The 26,705-nt window shown below is 38.9% G+C and overlaps 1 protein-coding gene across 1 annotated transcript in view; it reads left to right on the top strand.

Moving 5' to 3' along the window:
- Nucleotides 1–26,705, top strand: part of TRPM6 (transient receptor potential cation channel subfamily M member 6) — a 77,492-nt gene that overhangs the window by 39,861 nt on the left and 10,926 nt on the right. Inside the window, exons 20-32 of the mRNA XM_074932712.1 lie at nucleotides 1,493–1,744; nucleotides 2,704–2,878; nucleotides 4,475–4,589; nucleotides 6,251–6,450; nucleotides 8,742–8,874; nucleotides 10,590–11,722; nucleotides 12,437–12,549; nucleotides 13,460–13,586; nucleotides 14,484–14,581; nucleotides 16,902–16,957; nucleotides 19,244–19,269; nucleotides 21,403–21,453; nucleotides 23,721–23,786. Coding sequence (XP_074788813.1) covers nucleotides 1,493–1,744; nucleotides 2,704–2,878; nucleotides 4,475–4,589; nucleotides 6,251–6,450; nucleotides 8,742–8,874; nucleotides 10,590–11,722; nucleotides 12,437–12,549; nucleotides 13,460–13,586; nucleotides 14,484–14,581; nucleotides 16,902–16,957; nucleotides 19,244–19,269; nucleotides 21,403–21,453; nucleotides 23,721–23,786 — 2,545 coding nt within the window. The remainder of the gene's footprint in view (nucleotides 1–1,492; nucleotides 1,745–2,703; nucleotides 2,879–4,474; nucleotides 4,590–6,250; nucleotides 6,451–8,741; nucleotides 8,875–10,589; nucleotides 11,723–12,436; nucleotides 12,550–13,459; nucleotides 13,587–14,483; nucleotides 14,582–16,901; nucleotides 16,958–19,243; nucleotides 19,270–21,402; nucleotides 21,454–23,720; nucleotides 23,787–26,705) is intronic.

Below are 26,705 nucleotides of genomic sequence, written 5' to 3'. Positions count from 1 at the left end.
TTGGGAATAAATGCAGCTATGTATTTCCCAAATTATGGTATCTGATTGGACGTATCTTCACTGTAGAATTGGCACATAGTACATGATAGTAGTGTGAATTGTCTTTTATGCAACATTTGAAATGCTGTACTTTTAGAGGAATAAAACCAGTCATAGTTCTGAGTGAAGGATGCTTTTACAAACAGGTCACTCAGAAGACTTCAACATCAGTATGAGAGAGGTGAATGATTTCAAGGGGCAGCAGAAATGCTGGGAATATATTGAAGCTTGGGTAAACATACAAGTTCTGTGGCTGCATGAGATAAAATTGAAAAAATCTACACAAGGACTGTCTAATTGAGAAAAAAAAAAAAAGTGTGAAATAGCCAGCACTTTTCAAATCACTGTTGTGCTGTTGCATCATGTTGATGGTGGGGCAGTGGAAACATGAACTCTTTTTCTAGCATTAAACATTCATTGGAGACTTTGAAATTCATGTCTTCTACTTGATTTTCTTTGTCCATGTACTAGTTCTGGTCTGCTGGCAAAGACTTTGTAGGACACTGTGTCTTAGACATGCAGCTAAATTAACTGCTGAGGACCTTGTTATATATAACTGCAAACCTCTATTTCTCTAGATTGTATCAACTAATTGTTAAAGCCTTAGGCCCTGATCCTGCAACTAGTTCCTCATGTGAGTTAGTCCGTCTGAATTGACTAGGATCACTTGTTTACATTAATGTGTTCATATGCGTAAATTCTTGCAGGATCAGGGCATAACATTTCAAAATCTTTCCTTTATTTGGTACTTATCAGTGTGATCTTACATAGCACTGCATAATTGGCCTCACTAGTGCAATGTGCAGAGGTTTTATTTATGGCCTCCCAAAGATTCCACTTCACACATTTGCTCAGTGAAGCTTAAAATCCCTTTGGGGCACCTCACAGTTCAAGGAGTGAACATTTCATTCTTTACCTTGCTAGTTGCCAGCACTCCTTTTTTTAGCATGTCCTTGGTGGAATACAAGGATCTTTCTTTATATTTTCTGTCTGAAGTAAAAGGCATTAGTTATTTTCCCATCACCAAGGTTAAGCTGGTACTTTCCATGACTTAGGGGCTTTTCAGAGGGCTGTTGTAGGTTGTGGCCATTCCTCTAGAAAATGCTTGTTAATTTCTAAGGATATGTATGTATAACAGTTCTGTACTGGTTGCTCTTTTCTGCCGAGGAACATACTCTTTAGTGAATGGGTCTAGGCTCAGAATCTGTTTTTCCTTAGGAAGAGCTATCCTCTTTGGTGTGGCATACTTGAACAATATGACACTTATACATTAAGTACAAACCTCGATTAATGGTGAATGGCAATATGCAGTACATGGGCCTGCAAAAATAAAAAAGGAAAAATATGATACATTCCCACATATCATGAAATGGTTCAAACAGAAGAGTTTAAAGAATGTATCTGTGATTTTAATGGAGTTTTGTTGTTATTTTTTCTTCCACATTCTACTCAGGTGTTTATCTCAGAACCTGGAAAATTCTGCCAAAAAGTGAAAGTGTGGATTTATGAATACTGGAATTTTACTGATTCTATAGCTATCATCCTGTTTATGATTGGTTTTGGCTTGCGCTGGTCTGATCCCCCTGTTCAAACTGCAGGGAGGCTACTTTACTGTTTGGATATAATATTTTGGTATGCTCGGCTCCTTGATCTTTTTGCTGTGAATCAGCATGCTGGCCCATACCTGACAATGATTGGGAAAATGGTAAGTATTTTGCTTTGGACCAATATCTTTGTTTTTAAGGCATGTGCTGAGGAACATGTAAAGGTCAGAGGTGAGAGAAAAGAATGATGGTCAAAAGAGATATAATGTAATGATTCATGGTGAATGTATTACCTGAAAATACCATGCGATTTTTTTTGTTTGTGAGTTGACCATAATTAGATTTCAGTTCTCTGTAATTTATTCATTATTGGAATTTATTCACAAAAGCCATTTTTGCTTCATTCCTTAGAGGAGGGTTGCATCTGAGTTGTTTCTGATCCAGCTTGATAACAGGAGAAAGAAAAATCACTGTCTCTTGCAGATGGGCTCACTACTATAGATAATTCCCCTAGCTCTTGGAAACTGTCTCATTATTATTTTACATTTTGATTCAAATAATTATATCCCATTTTAGCAGGCAAAATTTCTCTGAGATCAAAGTTAATTTTTTTTCTCTTTGGTATAAGAACTGCTGCTGAACTGCTGCCTGGTCTTGAGGGGCATCTGCAGATTCCCACTGTAATTTCCCTTGGTTATTGGGAACTATCTTATTAATACCTTTATATTCTGTCTTGCATAGTAATTTCAATTGAGTGTTAAAAGGCAAAATCATTTTCACTGCTATTCCTTGCTCTCAGTTTGGAAGAAATACCACCGAGGAAAAGAACCATCATGAGGTCTCTGCATTTTTCAAATCTTGCTTAAGGTCTTAAGAGGGACTTGAGAGGCAAGTAGGAATTGTGGCCTTTTTGATCCTGGATGACTTTAACCTCTATAAAATACTTGGGTAGTCCAGGTCATAGAAATAAAATATTTTTATATCATACAGCATATTAGATTATTAGACCTGTTTTTATATTCTGATTTGTAAAAGCAATGATTGATACTTTTCCCTAAAATGTATGTCTCTTTTACATATGATTAACAGCTAATTCTTCCATGCAAACATATCTTCCCAGACAGCAAACATGTTCTATATTGTGGTCATGATGGCCATAGTCCTGTTGAGTTTTGGAGTGTCACGAAAGGCAATCCTTTCACCAGAAGAGCCTCCTTCTTGGACTCTGGCACGAGATATTGTATTTCAGCCTTACTGGATGATGTTTGGTGAGGTCTATGCTGGAGAAATAGATGGTAGGTAATTTTCACAGCTTAAATATAATACATGCAGAAACATGTTCACTTCAGGTAACTGAAACTATGTTTTGTCTACATATTGAGTCTATTCTACCTCAAACAATTTTGATTCCAGTATATATATGTCCTTAATGAGTAATACTGCATGAATAAAGGTGAGAGTATTCATTTCTTTGTTAAAAATAAAGATTAAGCGTTAAAACCTTCAAATTTAGCATTTCAGGTTGAGTATATTGCAAAGCTCAGAGCAAATCACATAGGAACTAACAGTAACCTAGTTCTGGTCAGGGAATCTGGCAGTGAAATGAATTTCCATTTAGGTGAATCCAAAACTGCTGATCTCTTGGAGAAAACACTATAAAGTTGTCTTAAAGAAGAAAGAAAAAAGGAAGTTAAACAAGGAAAAAAAAAAGAAAAATATTTTTTCACTATAGTGTTACTTGGTGTCATTTTTAAACAGAAAAAACAGTTGAACGTAGGAAAAATAGAACATATCAATGTAAATAGGAAAAATGTTATTTCTTGATTATGAGTTTGACCTTATATCTCTTGTAAGAGAGAACCAGGCATTTCAGGAATTATTTCAACATTACAGATGGAAGGCACTCTAATGCTCCTAAGGGATGGGTACAAGTAGAAGAGTCCCTAAAATAGAAAAGTAGGTATGCAAATAGATATAGATATTTAAGATACATAGTTCAGCATAGACCTGATTCATTAAAATAAAACGTTGCATCTGTTATTATTGCTGAAACAGTCATGTGATAGCAATGTATTTTGGTTAAACAAGTCAAAATTCTTCTAATGAAAACAACTGTTATGTTTCACAGTTTAATCCATTGTTAATGCTAAACCTTTAGAAATTAGACACTTCCTAAATAAAGCTATGATTTCTCTAATGACTCTTTATGCTGCAGAATATGTCCTGAATTTAGGGCTGCTGCCTTATAAATCTATTCTAAAATTTTCTCAAAGGTGTAAAGTTTGATTAAAAATTATAAAGACTGAAAAAATATTTATTTTGACAATGTAAAAGCATTAAGAGGGATCCCTTAATTTTTATGATTTGTTGGTTCATCTCACAAATATTTGTAGCCATATATCTTTTTGCACATGAGTTAATGTGATCTTACTGAAACTCTAAAAGGAATAACACTCCAGTGGTGATAAAGCAGCCTTTGTGCTATATTCTTTCCACAGTGGAGTCAGTGAAAATGTTGTCACTTGCTTTAAGGATCAGAGATTTGGATTTCAATGTACTTGAGTGTGTTCCGTCTCCCAGATACTTTTCAGCTGCATCATTTTTCCCCTTAACAAAAAGTTGGGGTGGCTGGTGTACAAACTGATGTGTATGAAATGGTGTTTACAGCTTCTGAATTGCAACTGAAACTATGGGACAGTAGTATCATGAAGAGGCCTCAGATCTTCTTTATAGGGAGGTAGACTTTTTATTTGGACATTTAGTAATGCATCTCTGTGAAAGTAATGAGAACTGTTCTGTTTCATGCAGGGGTGAATGAGGACCACATGCTATTGTTGTGCTGTTCTCTTGATTTCCATGCTAACCATGCTCTGTATGTCTTTCACTTTCAGTCTGTGAAACCAATGAAGACTGTCCTCCTGGCTCCTTCCTCACGCCATTCCTCCAAGCTGTCTACCTCTTTGTGCAGTACATCATCATGGTCAATTTGCTTATTGCTTTCTTTAAGTAGGTACCATTGTATATTGCTGCAAAAAGCAACTAGTTGGTGTTCTGCCAACACTTCCGCAAAAGCTTTTCACCAAAAATGCCCCATCAGGGGCATGCTGATGGTGGCTGTTACCCCATCTTCCATGGAGGTCCACTGAATAAAAAAAGAATGATGGAAGTAAGAAGGTGGGAGGAAGGGCATGGTGAGCAGACACCTAAGCTGTTTGCCATTTAAACAGAATCTGACTCAGTGCAAGTGGACAATTCCAGTTGGCAAACAAGCAACGTTAATTCAGCTCTGAAGTAATTTGTCCTTTGTTCCTAAAAGTTGTATTTGTTGTGCTGAGAGCCTATATAATATTCATCACAGGGTAGCCCATGATCTAAATTGGCAAGTAAGTGGAGAAGGTATTCAAGGGAAGAGAATAATGACTTTAGGAGCATGGTCTTCTTTTAGGTAATAATTTGAAAATTCCTTGTGCAATTTGGTATGTTCTAGACTGAGATCTAACTGTGATGTTTTTAATGTCTGCTACCAGAGTATGAAGGGCCTTCATAGTAACTCATAATAATACTGTAGTAATTAATCAGTGTCTATAGTAATTCTAACCTTTCAAGTTTTAAAAGAGAAACCCTTGTAGTGGATCGAGTTCTGTAAAATACTAGTAAAGAGCAGTCTAATCCAAGTAGGTAATTATTTTTTCCTAGAGTTCTAGTATTTCTGAGGAGGAAAAAGTCAGCTGTAGGTTAAAAGACATTCAAATGAAGAAATGTAGTGATTAATATTCAAGAAGATGGAATGATCAAAACTCATTCTATTCCCACTTCCAATTAGAAATCCCTTCCCTGAAATGTGGCAAGGCATCAATTTATTTTTTTTAATGCACAGCTGTGAAATTGTAATTTGAATTATTTCTAGATTTAAACCTTCAGCAATAATGATATGTTAAATCTTCTGCCTAGTGATTTGATTGTTCCAGAAGTGGGACCAAAAATGGGTATGAGCAATATATTTAATTTTGCTCCCAGAAGCAAAGCTGATGTTTTTGTGATTATATGCTGGGTGTGTAGTATGATGGTGCAACTGAAATTACAGTGCCAGAAACCACAAAGTTGCTTTCCTGTACTTGGGTCTGTGATAGTAGACATGGGAAATTATTCAGTGCAACAACAGTCACATTTAATAATGCATGGCTGCAAAGAGTACCCTGTAGAAGAATCACTCATATAGCTGCCTCTTGCAGCAAGTATTTTGTTTAGGGGATGTATACAGAACTGTTTTGTCAACACTCTTCCTTTAGTCTGATTCCTACATTTAATCCAGTCCAAAGAGGCAGACAATATTGAATTCTCAGTTAGACTATATATTAAAGTTTAAATAACCTGGCTGAGATTTCAAAGCCACTTCAGGGATAATTTTTGCCCAGTTCCCATTAATGTGGATGGGAATTGGATCTCCAAATCTGTTAGGCAGCTTTGGAGATCTCATTTTCAGTGCATTAGGTGCAGGCACATGCTGCTGCTTTGTTAAATGAAAGTTGCTAAGCTGATTTACCTCAATGGAGGGATGGGACTTTTCTCAGTGTCAAATTAGATCTGTAGACAAGCATATTGTGCTGTATTTGGTGTATTCCTCACAGGAGTGTTTTACCATCCTCCTCTCTCTACTCTCTTCTCAGTAATGTTTATTATGATTTGAAAGCCATATCGAACAAGCTCTGGAAGTACAACCGGTACCGCTACATTATGACCTATCATGAGAAGCCATGGCTGCCTCCACCTTTCATCCTCCTGAGCCACATTGGACTTCTGATAAACCGCATCTTCCACCATCAGCCTCCAAATGAGCTGGATCAAGAGGAAGGCGACGTTGGACTAAGTAAGCAGAGCTAAGCTGGGGACCAGAAGAAAAAGCTGATGAGAAAAGTTTTGCCAACCTCCTATCACTTTGTAGCTCAGTTCTTTTGCCCGTCCCCCTGTCCCTCCCCCCCCACCCCAAAAAAAAAAAAAAAAAAAAAAAAAAAGAGGTTCTCTGGGTAGGAGGCTGCTTTTATTTGCAAAACTGAATTTAACCTGCCTGTCTGAGAACTAGTGTAGGAAAAAGTGACTAGGGAAATGCTTTGCTTTGTGTTTGACTTTTGCTGTGTATCAGTCAAGATACACCACAACACTGAGCTGAAATACAGTGACAGCAACTTACTCTGTAGGAATGTATATCCTTATTTTGAAAGAAAGTAAATGATACTGGAGGTATACATTTCTATACATTTGTCCTGAAAAGGCCAACAATTCCTTTTTAATTGTCCAGAGGAGGTAGCCACAAAGCCCAAGGACGGAGGAGATCCAGTGATGGCAGATGCAGAGAGAGAGCGTAGGAGCCTCCCACCTCCTCGGTGCATCCTTTCCTTTGTGAACTGGCTCATCACTGCCCCTCAGTCCCATCTCCTTCATCCCTCCCAACCTGGGCTTCTCCATCCCAGGGTCCATCCTAATGCCTCTTTAAGGTGATGCCTGTCCCACTGTTGCCACCTCCTGCAGCTCTGCCAGGAGCAGCCCTAGCCATTGTGGGGAGAGCACCACAAGATGTTGGGATGGGGATGATGGTCGTTGGTGGGGTGAGGCAGGGAAATGGGGAGGAGAAGAGACTGGTGGCTGTAATTTTATCTAAAAAAACATTGGGGAACATTGGCACATAGTATTATACAGCCTCATCGTTTTTGATGCAACATACCTCTTGATGCCTAATAACAGAGGTGAACAAACCCTGCCTGGGTTATGCTTCACTTAGGATTTTTGCTGCTGAACATGAATCCTTGAAGATACCTGGCATGCTTACAGGTGGTTACAGAGTTTTTTTTACTAAACATGGGCTTAACTAATCAATTCTGACTGTTTTACTGCTGCTCCAAGGCTCAGCTTCTCCATCATGACTGGATACATCTGCCTGCCTTTGAAATACCACTGCTTGTTTTACATGCATGCATAGTGTAAATCACTGGCACAGAATAGATGGAGTCTTATAAGGTGCATTAGGCACAAGGAGAACTGAAACACTGCTTACCACATCTAAAAGGCTTGGAAAGAAGAAGGCTTATGCCTTGCCTAAACTTCCCTTAGAAAGAGACTTTTTTCTGTTCATGTACCTTTGTGTCCCTTTTCTATATGCCTATGCATTGCTTGGTAAGTATCTTGTACTTTTGATGTGCTTATAATTAATTTGTTTTAGCAATGAGGGTACAGTGCCACCCTGTGGAAAATAAGTGAAAATACCAAGATACAGAGTAAAATCTTGGGAGGCAAGAAAACAAATGAGTTAGGGGTTGGGGGGAGGGAAGAGCCTAGGAGGTGATCAAGTCTCATTTGGAAAGGGGGACCCCAGAACACTGCGGACGGCTTCCCTGCTGAACTGTGTGTTGCAGTACTGCTGGGCCACTTGGCACAGATACACCCCTAGCAAGTACAGTGAGGACTCTGGTATGTAAAAAAGAAAGGAGAAAGAAGCTTGGAAGATATGGAGTTTGGATCAGAGAAGCAGCTTTCCACTGAATGCATTTCCTCATACTGACTTATAACTGATCTGTTCTCTCAGAAGTCTTGGTGTGCTAGAAGAATATCATCATGATTGGCCCAAGATGTAGAGCTTTAAACTTTTGAATGTGTTCTTTTTTGCCCAGTAATCTTGCTTAATGTTGTTTACATGTGAACATGTGAAGCAATTAAGTGAAAAAAATAGCTTTGACTACCTGAGTGGGCTGTAATTGTTACAGGTGACTAGCCCTAAATGAATGCCTGGACCAAATTACAATGAAATCTTTGTAAATCTAACATATCTATATCTAAGTCTTGTGAGTCATAGATATATAACAAAATGCAGGAAGAAATTTGGAAGAAGATGTCTTTGTGAGCAGCCACTTGGGTATGTAATTTTAAGGCTTTAAAAGAGAGTGCACCGGAATCTTTGTCAGTGTGTTTTTACTCCTTGTCTAAGGAAAGATAAAAAACATGTTTAGATGTATTTGGCACGTTGAGTCTTTATACAGGAGCCCAAATTCATGCAGTTAGGTGTGATTCATTCTTGTCAAGGAAGGGGGAGAAGACCTGTTTTCTTTTTTCTCGTGGATGTGTATAAACAATTGCATTTGTCAGCATGCTTTATACTCCTTTGTTCAGAGCTGTACCTGAGTGATGAGGAGTTAAAGAAGCTCCATGACTTCGAGGAACAGTGTGTGGAAAAATATTTTCATGAGAAGAATGAAAGCCTGAGTTCCAGTGACAGTGAAAGGATCCGTCTGACAACAGAAAGGTTGTTTTGCAACACATTTGTGCTCTTTGTATACGTTTGTCATATAAAAAGACTTTGATAAACTAATGCTTTTCAACAGATTATGGCCACTGTGAACATGAGGAACAATAACATGCAATGCCTTGATAATTTGATGGAAATGTAATATATCTGAACTGCATGGCAGGCCTGGCTGGGAAGCCTTGCTGGCAGAATTGCATCCCTAGAGATGTGCAGGTTGTTAGAGGGGTACAGTAAGGTGTTGCTCAGTTTTGCTTTTGCAGACCAGGTAGCACCACAAAAACATGCCAGAGTATAGCATAAAATACATACGTTTTTAGAGGCTTAGTGGTGTAGGAATGCTGTAAGAGTGTTACTTGTGATTGAGTAAAACTGCTGTTTACAGAAATAACAATATAACCATTGTAGCATTATCTGAAATGTAGTGTCTTGGTTTGAAAAATGTCTATACATAACTCTCAGAGGGATTTCAAAACTCTCAGTATTGGCCTAATTTAGCTTTCTATTGAAATCAGTGGCAAAGGTGCCATTAAGTTTAATAGGAAGTGTTACTGAATGCCAGTACTGATCTCATCTAATAAATTTGTTCTGGCTAGAGAAAGATAGCTTCTTAATCTTTGCCTCTTCATAATCTTATTTTCTACATACTAAAAAAAAAACCCACACAAGCAAAATGAATGTCCCCTGTAAAAGAAATAAAATAAGTAGCTTTGTTCAAAAGCTATAGAATTGATTACAGCAAGATTTCCTTTAGTGGGTAAATACAGATCTGGAAAGGAATTTTTTTCTGAGTGCTAAGGTGAAACACACTTGACAGCATTGCATAACATTAATACAATAAATTAGATTAATAAAATATTTTGGAACACTGCTCTTTGATTTTATTCAGGTATTTGTTAAATACTACATCTTTTAGTTACTCAGTGACAGAAGAAACGAACAACTTCCATATTGCCTGAAGCCAGTTTAGCATTGTCTTAGTGATAGACATCAGAGAGAGTATCCTCAGGAAATATGAAGGTAATGATTTTGTTAAAAAGATATCATTCCAGGCCGATAAGTTCTCGCACTGTTCACTGGGGATTTGAAGACTGTAAAAAAAGGCTTTGCTTTTTGGACAGTTTGAATTTTACCTGAAGATAACTGATGGCATCAGACATAAAGAACCTGTTCCCAGAGATCAGATAGGTCCTTGGAGAAGACCCTTCTCCCATCAGTCTCCAATATTTAAGAAATGTAAGAGTATCTCTAGGTTTGTGTAAGCCTTGTCCTTCTCATGATTGCAAGAGAAATGTTGAAATGGAGGATAACTGGCTGACAAGAAGTATACTTTACAGTATTTTACATTTATAGCAATAGCCAATACAACATTTCCAAAGCTGTGTCCTGCTGTCCCTGGTTTAATAGTTCTATGGCAAGGAATAGACATTAGTAGGAAAACAGCAGTTTTTAAAACAGATACTCCTTGAGCAAAAAGCCTGTTTCTGTAGAAGTTGCTGGCTGTTGGCCCAGTAATCTGAATGACATGTTGTAAGTATGGGTGGGTTTTGTAAAATATAGATATTCATGGGAATGAAAGTCACCATTAAAAAACCAAAATGGCTGTCTGAGACACTGAGTGTTTGAAATGTGTTAATGGCTTCCTTCATCATCTGGCAAATAGAAGTAAAGATCTGTGTTTTGGTATTTTAATTATATTTTCTTTTTCCATCTAGGGTGGAGGAAATGTTTCTACAGCTTAAAGAAGTACATGAGAAGGTCTTTTGTATCAAGGAGTCTTTACTCTCCCTGGACAGCCAGCTAGGACATTTGCAAGACCTGTCTGCCTTGACAGTGGACATCCTGAAAGTGCTTTCAGCTGTAGACACCTTGCAGGTGAAAGAAGCCTTACTGGCTGACACAAAACATCGAACTGATAAGAAGCTGCCCCATAGCTGGAGCAATGTGCTCTATTCCAAGACCTTGAGCAGCCTGGAGTGTTTGTATGACAAGAAATACCACTATTACAGCATGCCACCCTCCCTCTTACGGAGCTTGGTAAGGAGTCAGTGGCCATCAGAGTGCAAAGACCATGTATTGAGGACCGAGAGTAGCAAGGTGGTAGAAGACAGCTCTCGAAAAATAGAAATAGAAAGTGACACACTCACTTCGGGAGTATCCTCTGAGACTAAGTCAACACCTAGATATGGACAATTTTTGCTGGTGCCTCCTGACCATCAGGGAGGGTCTTTCTCTGAGGATGTCACTTTAAATTTGTCCTTTTTGAGCACTCCTGCCAGGAAGAGGGACAATGTGTTCAGAGATGAACTGCAAAGTAGCATTGCGGTGAAGCAAAACTTGGGGAATGACAGTCTCGTTGGAAATGAGCCAGAAGATTATCAGTGGAGGAAGAGAGACTTTGTTATTAATTTGCCATCACAAAAGACTAATCCCGTAGAGGCTGCTCTTGGTCTCCAGTCATCGCTAGGTATTGAAGAGAGTGCAACATCCTCCTGCAATGAGAGAGAAGAAACTGAAGGTGGTTATGTCAACTGGGGATTCTCTGAAGGTGATGAAAAAGGTCTTTTTGGCTCAGAATCAAGGAAGGTGTCCCTGTGCATACATTCCACCAGTAACAGTGACTGCAATTGCACAGTTAGTCCTCCTGAGCATGTGCATATAGAAGAATCAAAGTCCTCCTACAGCTCTGACAGGTCACGTCACAGCAGCATCATCTCTCGGAGCAAACTGAAACGCAGCACCTCCTTCTGGGTCAGCCCAGTCTGGAGGGACTGGGGTTTCTGCAGGAACAACAGCTTACAGTCCCCTGAGAAAGAGAGAAGAGGGAAAAGCTTCAAGGCCATAGGGGGTAATTATAAAACGTTACACCTGTAGAGTATCTTTTACTGGTGAGCCCAAGACGTTATAAAAATGTTTCTTTTGCACCCAGGATGTATTAGCTCCAGTTGAAGGTAGCAGCAGAGAGTCCAGAGTTACTCCTTCACTTTCTTTGTGCTGTCTGCTGTAGGGAATTTCTGAAGTGTGCCTGCTATTCAAGCTGTACCACACCTGTGTGTCAGCCACCCTGATTCTTCTCATCTCACCAGATCCCTATGGATGTGATTACACAGCTGGGGTAACAGAGGGACTGTGATTGCTCTGTGGAAGTCTCCTGCACTGGGGATGCAATGCAAGAGTTGCAGGAGCCCAAATAAATTGCACAATCCCTAAGAGATACATTAGCAGTATCATAGGTCAGATGGGTGCATGGAGAATGAAGAGGTATACATTTTTATAGCCAGTTTAAAACCCTCCCTGTCCACCACCAAGTTTGCTTACCAACAGCTAAAATATAACATATCCAGTTCTAAGTACAAAGAGTATGAGATGATGAATAATGTTTGTTGGTTTATATCTTGTGATGGTGCACATCTTTGCACTAAACTGCATGAGTATTAGCTTTGGGTGTCACAAGTCTTTCTCAGCTTACATTGGAGATCTGCCAACTCTCAGTCTTACCAGATCTTCTCTTAGTAAACAAAAACTCTGTAGCATAATGATGTTTTTTGACTCTTTCCCACAGAGTCTTTACCATCCACTGAGCTACACGGCAGTGAGGCAACAAAAGCAAACCAGCAAAACAGAGACAGAAAGTCTGGGAGAGGAAAGAGGAATCAAAAACCCCTTCAGGTGCCGGTATGTGCAGATGCAAGAGTATCACGTGTCCCATAGTTGTCTTTCTCATTCATTAAGAGCAGTTCTGCAATGTGGCTTAGTGAGAATGTATACATTTAAAATGCTGCACACAAATTGGGCATCTTTTTTGTGTGTGTGGCTTTGGTCTAATTTACGTTTTGTTCTGATGTGTGGGATTTCAGTTTTTAATGTGTTGAAGTCTATGGACTTTGCTAGATAGTATACCAGGGGTGTTACTGATTTTACACAGAAAAGAATCAGTTCTTGCAGTTTAGCTGGCAGGAAGACCTGGGGAGGCTTCGTATGATCTAGGATAGACTGAAGGAGTGGTGAGCCATATCCAGGTGGTGTGCAACCGTGAACAAGCAAGTCTTCTGCCTACAAGAGTCTCACAGTCTTTTATCTGCATCCATCAAACGTTTAGCACATTGCAGACAATATATTGATTGTCTCATATATATGGGGCAACTTTTGTAACTATATGTGTGGGTACATATATAAAAATCTATTTATGAAGTTATAAAGAGATTCCTAGGATCTTTGTCAGCTGGAAAGGGTTGTTTCTGTTTAGTGGGATGAAAGCTGTAGACTGATTTGCTTACATAAGATACTCAGGTCAGCAACACATCCTAGACTTGAACTTAGAAACCTAATATCTCTGAAGGTATTTCAAACTTTCTTTTAAAAAGCTGCAGTGCTAGATCTTTCATCAGTAGTATTTACTAGTCACAAGGAATGTGTCTTCTGTAACATCTAACAAAAACTGGAAAATCTGTTTCTCAGTTGAGAGTGAGTTCAGTCATTGGTATTTCAGTGATTCTCTGAAAGGTAACATCATAGGATGTCAGGGGAACTGCAGAGGTGCTAGTCATCCTATAAATCGAGTGTCATTTTGTCTGTGTCTCTCCAGGTGATTAGAGTGGATGATTGTCCTCAGAACACCCAAGTGAGCTCAGAGCCTGCAGAGATCAATGTCTGGGATGAGCAAGACAAACACAGCAAGAACTGGCTCACTGTGTCTAATTTCAGTCAGCTAAGTATGTGATATTTTGCAGATGGTGAAATTCAGAACAGCTTTTAAAAATAAGCAGTAAATAAAAATTCACAGATTCAGAGTGTCATCCATCACTTTCGCCTCATGATATAATTTTTACAGAATTAGACTTAGGTTGCAGGCACACACAACTTGATTATTTGCTGCATCACTGCAGAGGCAAAAGGGACATAGGTTGGATGGAAAGTCAGTTAAATCTTTCTGAGAGTGCTTCCTGTCTCCTGGAAAATAGCAAAGTACTAATCCTCATGAATAAATGGGAAACAAGGAGGATGATATCCGTGTCTCCTCTCCTGAGGTGTCTTCTAAAGTGGCATCATGGCTAATTGCAAAAATAAACTCCCTTGTGAATTTCTCAGGGCATTTACACTCACAGGCAGTGCTGCAATACTGTATCTGCTGGCAGATTCTCTGCATGCGTTATTCATTGCTCAGAAACACATCCTCCAAAGGGAAGAAATGAATTCTGTATCGTCTCTATTGGAGTGAAAAGAGAATGGTATTCTTACTCTTAGTAATTCTCGAGCTCTTTCATTTTCAGAAATCCTTTGCATAGTTCATCTTATCTTTCAGCTTTGCTATGAAGCTGCTTACTGGCTTTATCCTCCAAGATGCTGGGAGAAGCACCAGGGAATGCTGTGACTCAGCACAGCATGGTCTGAGAAGGGCTGTGCTTCTCTAAAATCTGCTGACAGAGAATGGAAACAGTCTGTTTTAATCTTGTGAAATTCTGTTACTGCTTTTATAGCCCATTATGTGTTTGCTGGGGCAATATGTTATATAGGTGTTTATTTTATAGCACTGCTTTGGTGTTCAGTTTGTAGCAGTAGAGCTGTTCACTTACACTCTGGAAATAGCTGACACCTGCTCTTTTGGCTAGGTTTGGAACATCTCAGTTACATGCACCAGAAAATGAAAAACCAAGACATCGGTAGGCATACGATACCATTCTGTGATTACCTGAGGCATTCTCGAGAGGTAAGACCTAAGATTACACATCCTAGTCCATAGTTTTGGCTGGGGTGAGCCCAGAGTAAATCTACTGAGGTCCCTGGACTTGCCACTATAGGTTCTTTGTCATGAAATACCTCTTGAGAGGTGAGGAACTCTGTTGTCTGCTGGCAGAGTGCATGTCTTGAGTAAGTGAATAATTTAACAACTGTTAACACTCTATTAAGATTATTGAAGTAGGTTGTTAAATTATTGAACCACGGAGTTGTTCTGAGTATGAAGAAGTCGGTCAGATATGACGTGTGTTGATATTTCATTAGGCAGTGAGTGAGCACACGGCTTGGTCTTGAACTTGTGGACAGAATTAGTTAACAGAGTGAAGTAAATTTTGGAAGGTTAGCTACATAGCTCTTAATTACATAGAGGTAGTTATTTCTTGCAAAGTGAGAGTTAAATATTGATAATAATTGCCAAACTTAGATTTCTTAATCACTGACTTATAAACACTGTATCTTATTATTTATCAGAATTAATTTGCAGTTCCATAATGTAAAGGTCCTCTGCCTACATAAGTCAACATATGCTCATTGACTTTGATGGAGCCAGACCAATTTATATTTCCTGAAGACAGGGCAGGAATCTGGATTGTAGAAACTTTTGTCTGTTTTAAAATGGTGTAGCTAATGGAAGAAAATGTTTCACCACGTTGCATAGGGCTATCTCAGAGGTATGAAAGGAAATCAACAAAGAATAAATTAAGGAACTGTGAAATAATCCCTTCCTCTTCCTTTTTCAAAAGCACGATTCCTTGCCTGTTTTACTTACAGCCCTCTTGATTATCAAAATGGTGATCTTTAACAGCCTACCTTATTTTTCACTGTAAGTGCTATCAGTTGCCTTTTTTTTTTTTTTTTTTTTTTTTAAGGAATAAAAATAAACTTGGAATTTTCAGATCCGTTTTTCTGAGTGCTGTAGAATTTGAATCCCAAATACTGGGAAGGGAGCTTGAATCTAAATTTTAAAAATGGCAGGTTTTGTATGAAAGAGTGGAGAGTGAGAGAGAAATAGAAATAAATTTACTGATTTAGTATTTCATAAAACCTGAGCTTGGAGTCTAAATGAATAAATCTTTGAAATGTGAAACACAGGGTCAGACAAGAAAAATAAAGGTACAGTCAGGAAAAACTTTGTGAAGGGACCTAGTAATCTGATGCTTCAAAACTCATATTAAGATGTCTTAAATATGGGTAAAACTCAAGGGTGGGGTTTTTTAAGTTCTTATAAAAATTCCACTGATTACAGTAGGATTGGTGTTAGGCTGAAACTAGTCGCTTCTGGAACACCAACTTCAAATTATTTATTCTTTCAAGATAGAGTCTCCAGTACCCACTTAGTTGCTATGCCTCTCCTTAAATCCTGTCTGGGTTATGAGATTTTATATATATTGCTGAGATGTAACAGTGCTGCTGCATCCAACTGTTCTGCTTGGAATATGATATATATTTTTTTTAAAATGTATTTTTCTTAAAGTGCTGCTTCTCAGGTTTACCCATTGGACACCAGTGGTTCAGAAATCCCTCCTGGTGGGTAGCAGAGATCAAAGCAAGGGTGTCTGTAGGATGGTTTTAATTTTGTTAAAGATTTTTTCATCTGCAAAGCAAGCCATGAGGTGAAAATATGAGTGACATAAAAAAATGCTGAGTTTAATATTCAAAGCTGAATTTTAGTTAATTTTGACTTTTTTAGGGGAGACTGTTTCTTTTGAGAATTGAAATTTGCCTGGATACTATTCAGAAGAATAATCCCATTTCTGACTAGTACATGAGGAGGACCTAGCTGGCCCAATTTTCCTTAATATGGCTGAAAGTTTAAAAGACTATTTGAATACTCACTTAACTATAAGACCTGGAAAATACGTGATCTAAAGATCACTGGAAAGCTGCTCAGTGCATTACCTTCTGTTATAGAGGTTTAGGGTGCATTTTATTTTCAACAACTGTAAAGCCTGTCCCTAAATTGGAATTTTTCAATATAAAGAGAGTAATACTGTCCATCCTAGAAGACCTTTAACACGCTTTTGTGAATGTATGGAGATATATGTAGGTATGTGAGTGCTTTATTCGAATGTATGGGAACAGCATGGAAAACTGTAATATGAGCAAATTAGTTCCATTTTAGTGTAAGTGTGGCAATGCTGTGATTCACATGCCTGTTAGTGTCACTATCCATGCTAACAATAAATATATCAGTAAGTGTTTTCAGGATTGTATGTTTTTGATTTGTGTAGTGTATATACGACAGTGATATGCAGATTTTACCCGTAAAAGTATCTCTTTTTTTTTCACAGGATTTGAGTAATAGCATATTTGGAACCAAGAAAAGTAATCTGAACAGGAACACCTTGTATGTATTATTGTTATATAAAGATATTAATCACATATTTTAGAAAGAATATGTGATATTCTACTATCTACTATACTTTCTATTACTATACTATCTATTCTACTATACTTTCTGCAGCATTCCACTTCAATTCTGCAGTATAATTAGGATGAGAAATTTATGTGAAATAGAGAGTTAAGGCAATTCAGTATATTTAAGTTTCTTTAAATGAAGCCTTGTTAATGGAGATTCATTTAAACGAAGTGTATAATTTGAAGTGCAAACCTCATGAAGTTGAACAAGGCCAAGTGCAAGGTCTTGCACATGGGTCAAGGCAATCCCAAGCACAAATACAGGCTGGGTGAGGAGTGGATTGGGAGCAGCCCTGCGGAGAAGGACTTGGGGGTACTGGTGGATGGAAAATTGAGTATGAGCCAGCAATGTGGCTTGCAGCCCAGAAAGCCAACTGTATCCTGGGCTGCATCAAGAGAAGTGTGGCCAGCAGGTTGAGGGATGGCATTCTCCCCTTCTACTCTGCTCTGGTGAGACCCCACCTGCAGTACTGTGTCCAGCTCTGGGGCCCCCATCACAAGAAGGACACGGACCTGTTGAAGCAGGTCCCAAGAAAGGCCACGGAGATGATCAGGGGGCTGGAGCCCCTCCCTTATGAGGACAGGCTGAGAGAGTTGTTCAGCCCAGAGAAGAGAAGGCTCCAGGGAGGCCTTGTAGTGGCCTTCTAGTATTTAAAGGGGTCCACAAAAAAGATGGGGAGGGACTCTTGATCAGGGAGTGTAGTGATAGAATGAAGGGTAATGGTTTTAAACTGAAAGAGAGTAGATTTAGACTAGATGAGAAAGAAATTCTTTCCTATGAGGGTGGTGAGACACTGGCACAGGTTGCCCAGAGAAGCTGTGGCTGCCCCCTCCCTGGCAGTGTTCAAGGCCAGGTTGGACGGGGCTTTGGGCAACCTGGGCTAGTGGAAGGTGTCCCTGCCCGTGGCAGGGGGGTGGAACGAGATCATATTCAAAGTCCTTTCCAATCCAAACTGTTCTGTGATTCAACAATTATATAATTTTAGGTGGAATAGACACCTCTTCTAACAGTAATCCAATTTTCTAATTCAATCAGTGAGATCACTATAGCATCTTTAACTAGCCATTATTCCGATCTAGTGAACATGCAAAGTTGCATTTGCTTTTTCTGTACAAATTGCATGCTTCCCTTTTGAATAATTAAAATACTAGCAACTTCTTAAAGCTTCTCTCATTCTCTGATTAATCTCTTTTGTACTGTCTGCACATTTACAAAATATTTCGCTTGGTTTTCTTAATAGTTTTCAATAGTTACTAAGCTTTGATTGTATTTAGTGAGAGTATGCTGATTTCAAAAGTGGTTTCAATTTTTTTTCCATTTTTAAAAATTTTTTTCCTGCTTGATTGATCATTATCTTAATATTGGGGTTATTTTTTCCACATGCAGTGCTGTCTCTATGTTCCTTTTCTTTCTTATGTTCATCAGTTTCTTTTATATATCACATATTAGTAACACTGTGGATGTAATAAATAAAAGACACTAGAACACTTTCACAACCCCTGTGATCACACCATGTGAGGAGGAGGAATATGTTGTGGTTTTTACCCATCCTGTGGTTGTTTTTTTGATTTTTTTTTTTTTTTTTTGTAAACCCAGTCATTTATAGGTAGTGGGCAAACTACATACTTACCAGCAGGACTTGCAGGTCATTGAGTGGCCTGATTCTGTCACTTAATTTGTTGTGTTCAGTGGGATCTCTCTGGTCTGTGACGTGAATCATATCTACTGTCTTCTGTAACAAAGACTGCTTTAATGTTAATGCTGATGCTATAGTCTTTCTGCAGCCTTACTAATCCAAAGGACCATCAGTTTAAAAAGTTTTGTCTTTGTGCAAGCAACGGTAATGATGTATGTAGCTCTGAATTAATCTCAGCATTGATTGAAAAATGAACAATCGCGTATGTGATTGAAGTGGTCTTTAGCTGATACTGTTATTGCAGTGTAAATGATATGAACATCAATGCAGAATTGTAAGAGCAGCTCAACATAAAGTAGAGAAAGAAACATGCAGAAAAATGTGGGTATTCATTAACTGAAGATTATTTGCTGATTGTTGCAATGAACAAAGTTGCACTGAGGGTTATTTTGTTTTATGACTGCTAATCAAACCTTTGTGAGTATGCCTTCACATAGATCACATCTCTTTATATGTACTAGTGTTAGCTTAATGACAGAAATTTTGAACTAAAATATTAAATGTTTGCTTTTAAACAGGTTGAGAGCTTCAGAGGAAACTGATAGTAAGTTTTTGGTTGCTTGTCACTCATTTTAATTCCTCTCTACAAATCTGACAATTCTGAAGTACAAAATCCAAAAGGAAGTTAATTTACTATAGTTGAAGGTTATAGGAAAATGTTCAGCTATTGTTTCATACGTTAGTTACTAATTTGTACTTTAAAGTGAAAGATTTTTTTGTAAGGACATGTTTTTCTCATGATAAGCTCAAAATCTTAAAAGAAAAAAGATCTATTTATACTCTAGTCTGCCCAGTACTGTTGTCCTTTTCAGCAGTGTCCTGGTTCAGCTAGGATAGGGTTAAGTTTCCCCAGCAGAGAGGGAGAAGGGATCTCCTGATGTCAGGTCCGGCGCAGGAGCGCGGGAACTTTTTCTTTTGTGGCTTTGGTAATGGGGAGCACACGGCAGGCTGTCCGTAACCATTGCGGTATTTCTCTGTATATCTTTTGTCTTGTTTACTGTTATTACTGTTTATTCTTATTATCATTGCTACTGTTGTTGTTCAGATTGTTTATCACACTGTTGTATTAAATTTCTTCTTATTTAACCCAGGGTTTGTGCCCTACTTGTGTCCGAGGGTGGGGGAGGGACAATGGCAATGTGGTCTCTGTCCTGGCAGGGCTTAAACCAACACAAGCAGGAAGAAACTCTTTAAAATGACAGTGCTGCTTTCATCCCTGTCAATCTAAGAGATCTCTTGAGTTAAAGGAAGATTTATGCCTGAGGATATAAAATTTTTAAAGTATGATTGATTTTTCAAGTTGCAGTTTGGTGTAATTCCTCTCTTTGTGTGTTTTCCCTGAAATGATGAAATCAGTGGATTGAATTTATTATGAAATGGCCAGTGAAGAAGTTTAAGGTTATAGCAAGGAATGACTTTGTTCCACAAAAAGCAGAGTGGTAGTTAACTTCACTTGTATTTGTTGCCTTTTAGTCTGTCTTCCAGTTTTCCTGACATGCCATGTAGCTGTAAGAGGCTGAGCAGCTGGGCATCTGTCTCTTTTTGAGGCTAACTGTGATGCAGAAATGAGTCGTTCTTAGGCTTGCCTTCCCTTCAAGCATTGCTCTTTCTGGGTCTGGCTGTGCACAAAATGCTGCAGTGCTGAAGCACACTGCTGCAAGCATGAAGCTACTCTCTAGAGCTCAGCATTACTTTGATTGAAATCCAGTTTTACCATCCTCAAAATGAATGACTTAGTCCCCATTCCCCTTTTCATATTTGTTGGTTTACAATATACAAAATGCAACAAAACTATTTGGGTCCAGCAAGAAAGAGAGCAAAAGGGGACCTGAATCACTAAGGGCACTTTGGAAATGCTGGCCCTTCTCGTATTTATGTTTTTTATTTAACATCTCTTTTGCTAGAAAAGGGAATATAAGCAAATAAAATACACCAAGAAGAAGAGTGTAATGTTCAAATATTTTGCTGAAGATTCAGTTTTGATTATCTCACTTTTCAGATTTAATAGTAGTACAATATACGTATTTTCTGAAATCTGGCAGTTTGAAGGATTGTTTTCTAACAGAACAAAGCGATTTCATCTAACTAATGGAAATGTGTTTACTAATCTTGGTTTTATTAAGAAGTTTTTTTATAATAGAAAGGTTTGTAAAATAAACTCGATTTTATCTGCCCGTGCCTGTTAAATATGTAGCCACAGAAACTGTTTGTCAATCTATATTTTAATAGCATTTTAGATGCTGTGGGTTAATGGGACAGTATTATTATAACTTCTGGGTAATAGTATAGTTAACGGAATGCTTAATGGCTGAGGATGGATTTGGAAAAATCATGCCTTTGGGATGCTGTGAGGCATGATGGACACCAAAGTGCTTTTAATATCTCAGAGGTGTAGTTGACCTAGAGAAGCTACATGTCCTTGAGGTTAATATAATAAGTTTCCCACCATTTCACTGAATAAGTTATCTGGCTATATTACATCGGTGACAAAAATATGCCAATATACTGTACATTATAGTATAGTTAAAGCCTATTAGTAATTCCCCTTTTTAGAATGCTGAGGTAGTGATTCTGATTAACCTGTTTCATGACAAACTCTGGGTGGAAGGAATTAAAAAATCATGTATTTATTTCTGCTATAATAATTAATGTAATGATCCTTTAAACATTATTTCAGATATCTTCACCTGCTTGAAAACATCTCAAGATCTGCATCATCACTACTCAGGTAAGGCAGGAGTCACTGGGATGATAGCTGAGTAATTACTCAAAACAAATTAAAAAGAGCATTAGTTCTTCCCTTGTCATCCTCTGTGATTTTCAAGAGTTGCACAATTGCCCACTGCTAAGAAGGTTCTATATTAATTTAAGCCTAACATTGCAGTGAGGAAATTAGGAATTATTTTCTTGCTGCTAATTGCTCCATTCCGGGTATATCTGGCAAATCCAGAGCAGAATGTAGATAATCACTTTCAAAATACGAGTGAAAACAATGAATAGAGCTCTGATTCCTGGGGGGGCAGAAGAGGCACTCATTTGTTTATAGCTGTCACTTCCCCTCACACCTCCCACATCCCCCTTTGTACTTTCTGGAATTGGTTTCTTCAGTTAATTGGCCTTGTACTACTTAATCTGTGTTTATATACCTATGAACTCCTGGAAATCTGGCAGGGAATAAATCATCTGAATGCTAATTGCCTGCAGTCCTGTTTTTTCTTGAACAGAGTATGAACACGTTATTCCTGTGAGGCTTGGATTTTGTTTTTTTCCCGGAGGAGAAGTGAATAGAGCTCGTCAGTAGATGTCTCTGTTGCCCACAGGATTTGGCCTCCTTTTAAGGGAAGCCTTGGATAGATCAGGAGAATTAGCAGCCTCCTGAAGTTCAAAAAACTGCGTGATTTTCACTGGGAATAACACCACCCGGTTTGTAATCAGTGTACAGGAGTAATTTCTCTGACATCATGGCATTGTTGTAGTGATTTATTTGACTCTCGACAGGCATGCTATTTGAGATTAGGTAAGACTTTTTAGCACAGATGAGAGTGATTTCCATTATGAGTTAACAAACATCTTGAGAGGTTTCTAGTGTAGTTTTTCTTTCCTTATGAAGATCGGGATAGAATTTTGCCAACTAAGCCCAAAAGTTTGATACTAAAATCCTGCACCAAACACTGTTCATGCATTAATTTTGCTATCACGTTGTGCAGGCAAATATAGTCTGCCTCTTTGCACACCCAGAACAACTTGAGTTTTGAACTAAGATCGCAGCTGATGCAAGCCTGCTTCATGTTGCCTTGTTGAGGCTCTGGAGTGAGTTCTGGCAGGGTCTGACAGCTGGCAAGGGTCCGGCAGCTCCCGTGTTCACATCCTTATCCCTGCTATGCCCTAATTTAATCACTAGAGCATGTTCCTAGTGAGGCATCAAGGGAGGACCTTGATTTTGAGTCCATGCTCTAAACTGTTCAGGCATGTTAATCAATGCCTGTTGAATCTGTAATATGTAAACACGCCTTGACGTGTAGTCTGAAATGCAGATCTTCTCAAATGAGGACCCCAATTCATGGGTTGACAAGTTATGGGTCCACTTTGCTCTCTCCTTCTGGGCTAAATAATCTCTCATCTGTTTAGAGAAGTATTCTTAGAAGGACAGATGATGTTCAACCTCTAGAAGTCTGCCATCAGGGTTTTTTGGTTGCTCTGCAGAGAAACACAGTTCTGCTGTGCTTTGCTCTCTGCTTTGGACACTAGATTTGCCTTCAGCCACTGAATAGAGAAAATAGGCAATCAGCACTGTAGCATCCTATGCCTCTTTGTTGTAGTCTTACCTTCTTTGTGGTTTACTTCATACTTTTCTCCCCCTTCCTGATAACTAAGTCATTGTGCGGACAAATCCATAAATATTTAGTTGGCACTCTGAAGTTTTGAAGGTTTTTGCCTGATAAATAAGATGCCAGTTAGGGAGATATAGTAGTGTTACTGATGTTGTTTGTCGAGGAGCCCAGATCAAGAAACAGTGCTCTGTGCAGGGCAAGCTTGGATTTTTGTGTGATGCCTTGTTAGTTCCCCAGGTGCTTCTGAGCCTGATGAGACAGGCAGTGAGGGCAGCTGGGGCCAGTATGTTTCATTGGCGCAGTGTGAATGTTGCTGTGTTAGAGCTGACAGCAGGATACAGTGGCAGCCCTTGAGGAAAGGAGGAGGATGAAGCATTAGCAGAAGCAGTCCTTCTAGCCAAGGTGCAAGGGGTTTGTCCCAGAGAGCCTGTTTCCTTGGAAGGAGGAAATCAATGAATGGGAGAGTGGCAGCTGACGCTTGTGAGGTACCATGGGTGTGTAAAGAGGAGTTGTTAGCTGGGTAGAATGGTGATCAGGTCTGACACAGGATCACACTGGAGCATCCTTATGTTTATACACTACAGTAAAGTGCTGCCAGATGTTTTTGAAACTCGGCCAGCTTGTTGTTTATTCAGTATAGTAGTGAAATCTATGTTGTTTGCAGCTGTTGAAAGAAACAACTTAATGAGACTTGCTCAGACCATACCATTCACACCTGTCCAGCTCTTTGGTGAGTACTAAGTTATGGTTATATTTTTTGCTTTATAGTCAGTGCATTATCTTTTAAAAGAAAAGATTTTTGTTTGAGAAATATCCTTGGATTAATTTCAGCAATTCTTCTTTTCTAAAAGAGATGAACCAGAATAGAATTGTAGTCATGCAGTAATTTAGGCACTTTTGGAGGTCATCTGGTCTAACTACCTCTGCAGCCAATTCACATCATGTTGGTGAGGGCTTGTCCAATTGCATTTTGAATATAAGTGGAGATTCCTTAGCTTTGCTGTACAACCTCTTTTAGTGTTTGACTGACTTAATTGTGAACCTAGTATTTTTCCCAGTATTTGTTGGGGTTCCTCTTGCTATAACTTGCACCTGTTGCCATTCCTGTCAATCTCAGAGACTATGAGTCTAATGAGTCTAATTTAATCTTCTCTATATCTATCATTAGGATAGCTGAAGACAGCAAGATTCCCCTTAACCATAATACCTGCATTCTCTCTCCGTTTCTCTCTCTCTCTCCGTTTCTCTCTCTCTCCGTTTCTCTCTCTCTCTGTTTTTCTCTCTCTCTCCGTTTTTCTCTCTCTCTCCGTTTTTCTCTCTCTCTCCGTTTTTCTCTCTCTCTCCGTTTTTCTCTCTCTCTCCGTTTTTCTCTCTCTCTCCGTTTTTCTCTCTCTCTCCGTTTTTCTCTCTCTCTCCGTTTTTCTCTCTCTCTCCGTTTTTCTCTCTCTCTCCGTTTTTCTCTCTCTCTCCGTTTTTCTCTCTCTCTCCGTTTTTCTCTCTCTCTCCGTTTTTCTCTCTCTCTCCGTTTTTCTCTCTCTCTCCGTTTTTCTCTCTCTCCGTTTTTCTCTCTCTCTCTCCGTTTCTCTCTCTCTCTCCGTTTCTCTCTCTCTCTCCGTTTCTCTCTCTCTGTTTCTCTCTCTCTGTTTCTCTCTCTCTGTCTCTCTCTCTGCCTCTGTCTCTCTCTCTGCCTCTGTCTCTCTGTGTCTCTCTGTGTCTCTCTGTGTCTCTCTGTGTCTCTCTGTGTCTCTCTGTGTCTCTCTGTGTCTGTGTCTCTCTGTGTCTGTGTCTCTCTGTCTCTGTGTCTCTCTGTCTCTGTGTCTCTCTGTCTCTGTGTCTCTGTCTCTGTGTCTCTGTCTCTCTGTGTCTCTGTCTCTCTGTGTCTCTGTCTCTCTGTGTCTCTGTCTCTCTGTGTCTCTGTCTCTCTGTGTCTGTCTCTCTGTGTCTCTGTGTCTCTGTGTCTCTGTGTCTCTGTGTCTCTGTCTCTCTGTCTCTGTCTCTCTCTCTGTCTCTGTCTCTCTCTCTCTGTCTCTGTCTCTCTCTCTCTGTCTCTGTCTCTCTCTCTCTGTCTCTGTCTCTCTCTCTCTGTCTCTGTCTCTCTCTCTCTGTCTCTGTCTCTCTCTCTCTCTGTCTCTGTCTCTCTCTCTCTGTCTCTGTCTCTCTCTCTCTGTCTCTGTCTCTCTCTCTCTCTGTCTCTGTCTCTCTCTCTCTCTGTCTCTGTCTCTCTCTCACATACACACACATGTAGATATAAGTATATGATATCCCATCAAGAAGAAAAACAGGTTTTGGTTGAAACGGCACTGTTCCTCTGTCTGGTACAGAAGACTTGTAGCGTACCAAGGGAAAAAGAACTGCTGTAACTGAAGAGTGGTAGAAAATAATACATAAATTGTTTGGAATGGTTCTGAAATTAGTGTGAACTATTAGCTTACAGGAGTAGAAGCTCTGCCTCTAGACACTTTATAGGTGCCTTCTTTTCAATGGGTAGAATATTTTGTCTCACAGCAACTAATTGCTGATACTTGTAGCATCATAGGATTTCTTGGGACCAGATTGCTGCAGATAATTAATATAGCTATGAGCATATTGAACACTCTAATCTTTGAAGCTCCCAGGAGGCACCTTTCTAGGTATTAAATTGTCAAAAGATAATAAAATGAAGAATTAATAGAAGATTAAAAAATGTGTCTTGTTATGGTATCTTTATTCAAGTGTCTCTCCTTTATGTAAGACACTGGGTTTTCCATTGGTTTATTTTAAATCAAAATATGCACAAATTGTGGTGTTTGACAGCATCTACATTTGTGCTAACTGGTGAAGGTAGGCTCAGGAGTGAGGTGGAAATCTAGTAGTCTGAATCCAGTTTGTTCTTCCTGATGTCATTCTTTGCCATTTTGCAGATGTAGTTACCTCAACACAGTTGCCAGTGAAAGCCTGTTTCTTACAAATTAACATTGCAAATAATGTGAGTTACAAGAAGGAATGCCAGGTTTGAAGTATGAGTCCACTTTTCTGTTAGTTTACAGATGATAGCAACAGAAAAGTGTTTTGCTTACGCTGCAAGAGAGGAATGCTGTAACAACTATATAGAGAAGCAGAGTGCAACTGTGTCAAAACTTACCACTTTTTTCGCCTTTCAGAAAAACATTATTACTAGGAGCAGGACATCTGAAATTTTGTACAGTTCAACTAATACTGGAATTTCTAGGAAAAAGACAAATCTTAGTTTAAAACACCAAAACTGTAAACTTCTTGTTCTTTTACAATTCCCTTCTCCAAGAAAAGTTATGGTTTTTTTCAGTCTAATTTCCCTGACTCATTGAGGCCACATCACCACTTTTGAAACAACTTGGCTGTCTGTTTGTGTCAAAAGGTGGCACTCTCCAGCCCTTCAGTTTTATGGTTGATAACTGTTATAAGCTGTGTGTCTTTGTTTGTTTTTTGTTGTTGTTAAACACAGTTACAAAGAAAATAATGTGTTTCATGGATCTTGATTAACATAAGTCTTTCTAAAAATTCCCCTTCCGCGTAAGTGCATAAATGGATGGAGCCACACTCAGGATACTTAAAGTTCATGCATGGGATATATAACGGTAACCCTTTAAAATTATGTAGGTCTAAAACTCAACCAGCTTATAGTACTCAAAAA

The sequence above is a fragment of the Athene noctua genome, chromosome Z (assembly GCF_965140245.1).
Source record: "Athene noctua chromosome Z, bAthNoc1.hap1.1, whole genome shotgun sequence".
NCBI classification, from domain to species: Eukaryota; Metazoa; Chordata; class Aves; order Strigiformes; family Strigidae; genus Athene; species Athene noctua.
The sequence above is the reverse complement of the archived record's forward strand: the minus strand, read 5'-3'. Positions and strand labels throughout refer to the sequence as shown.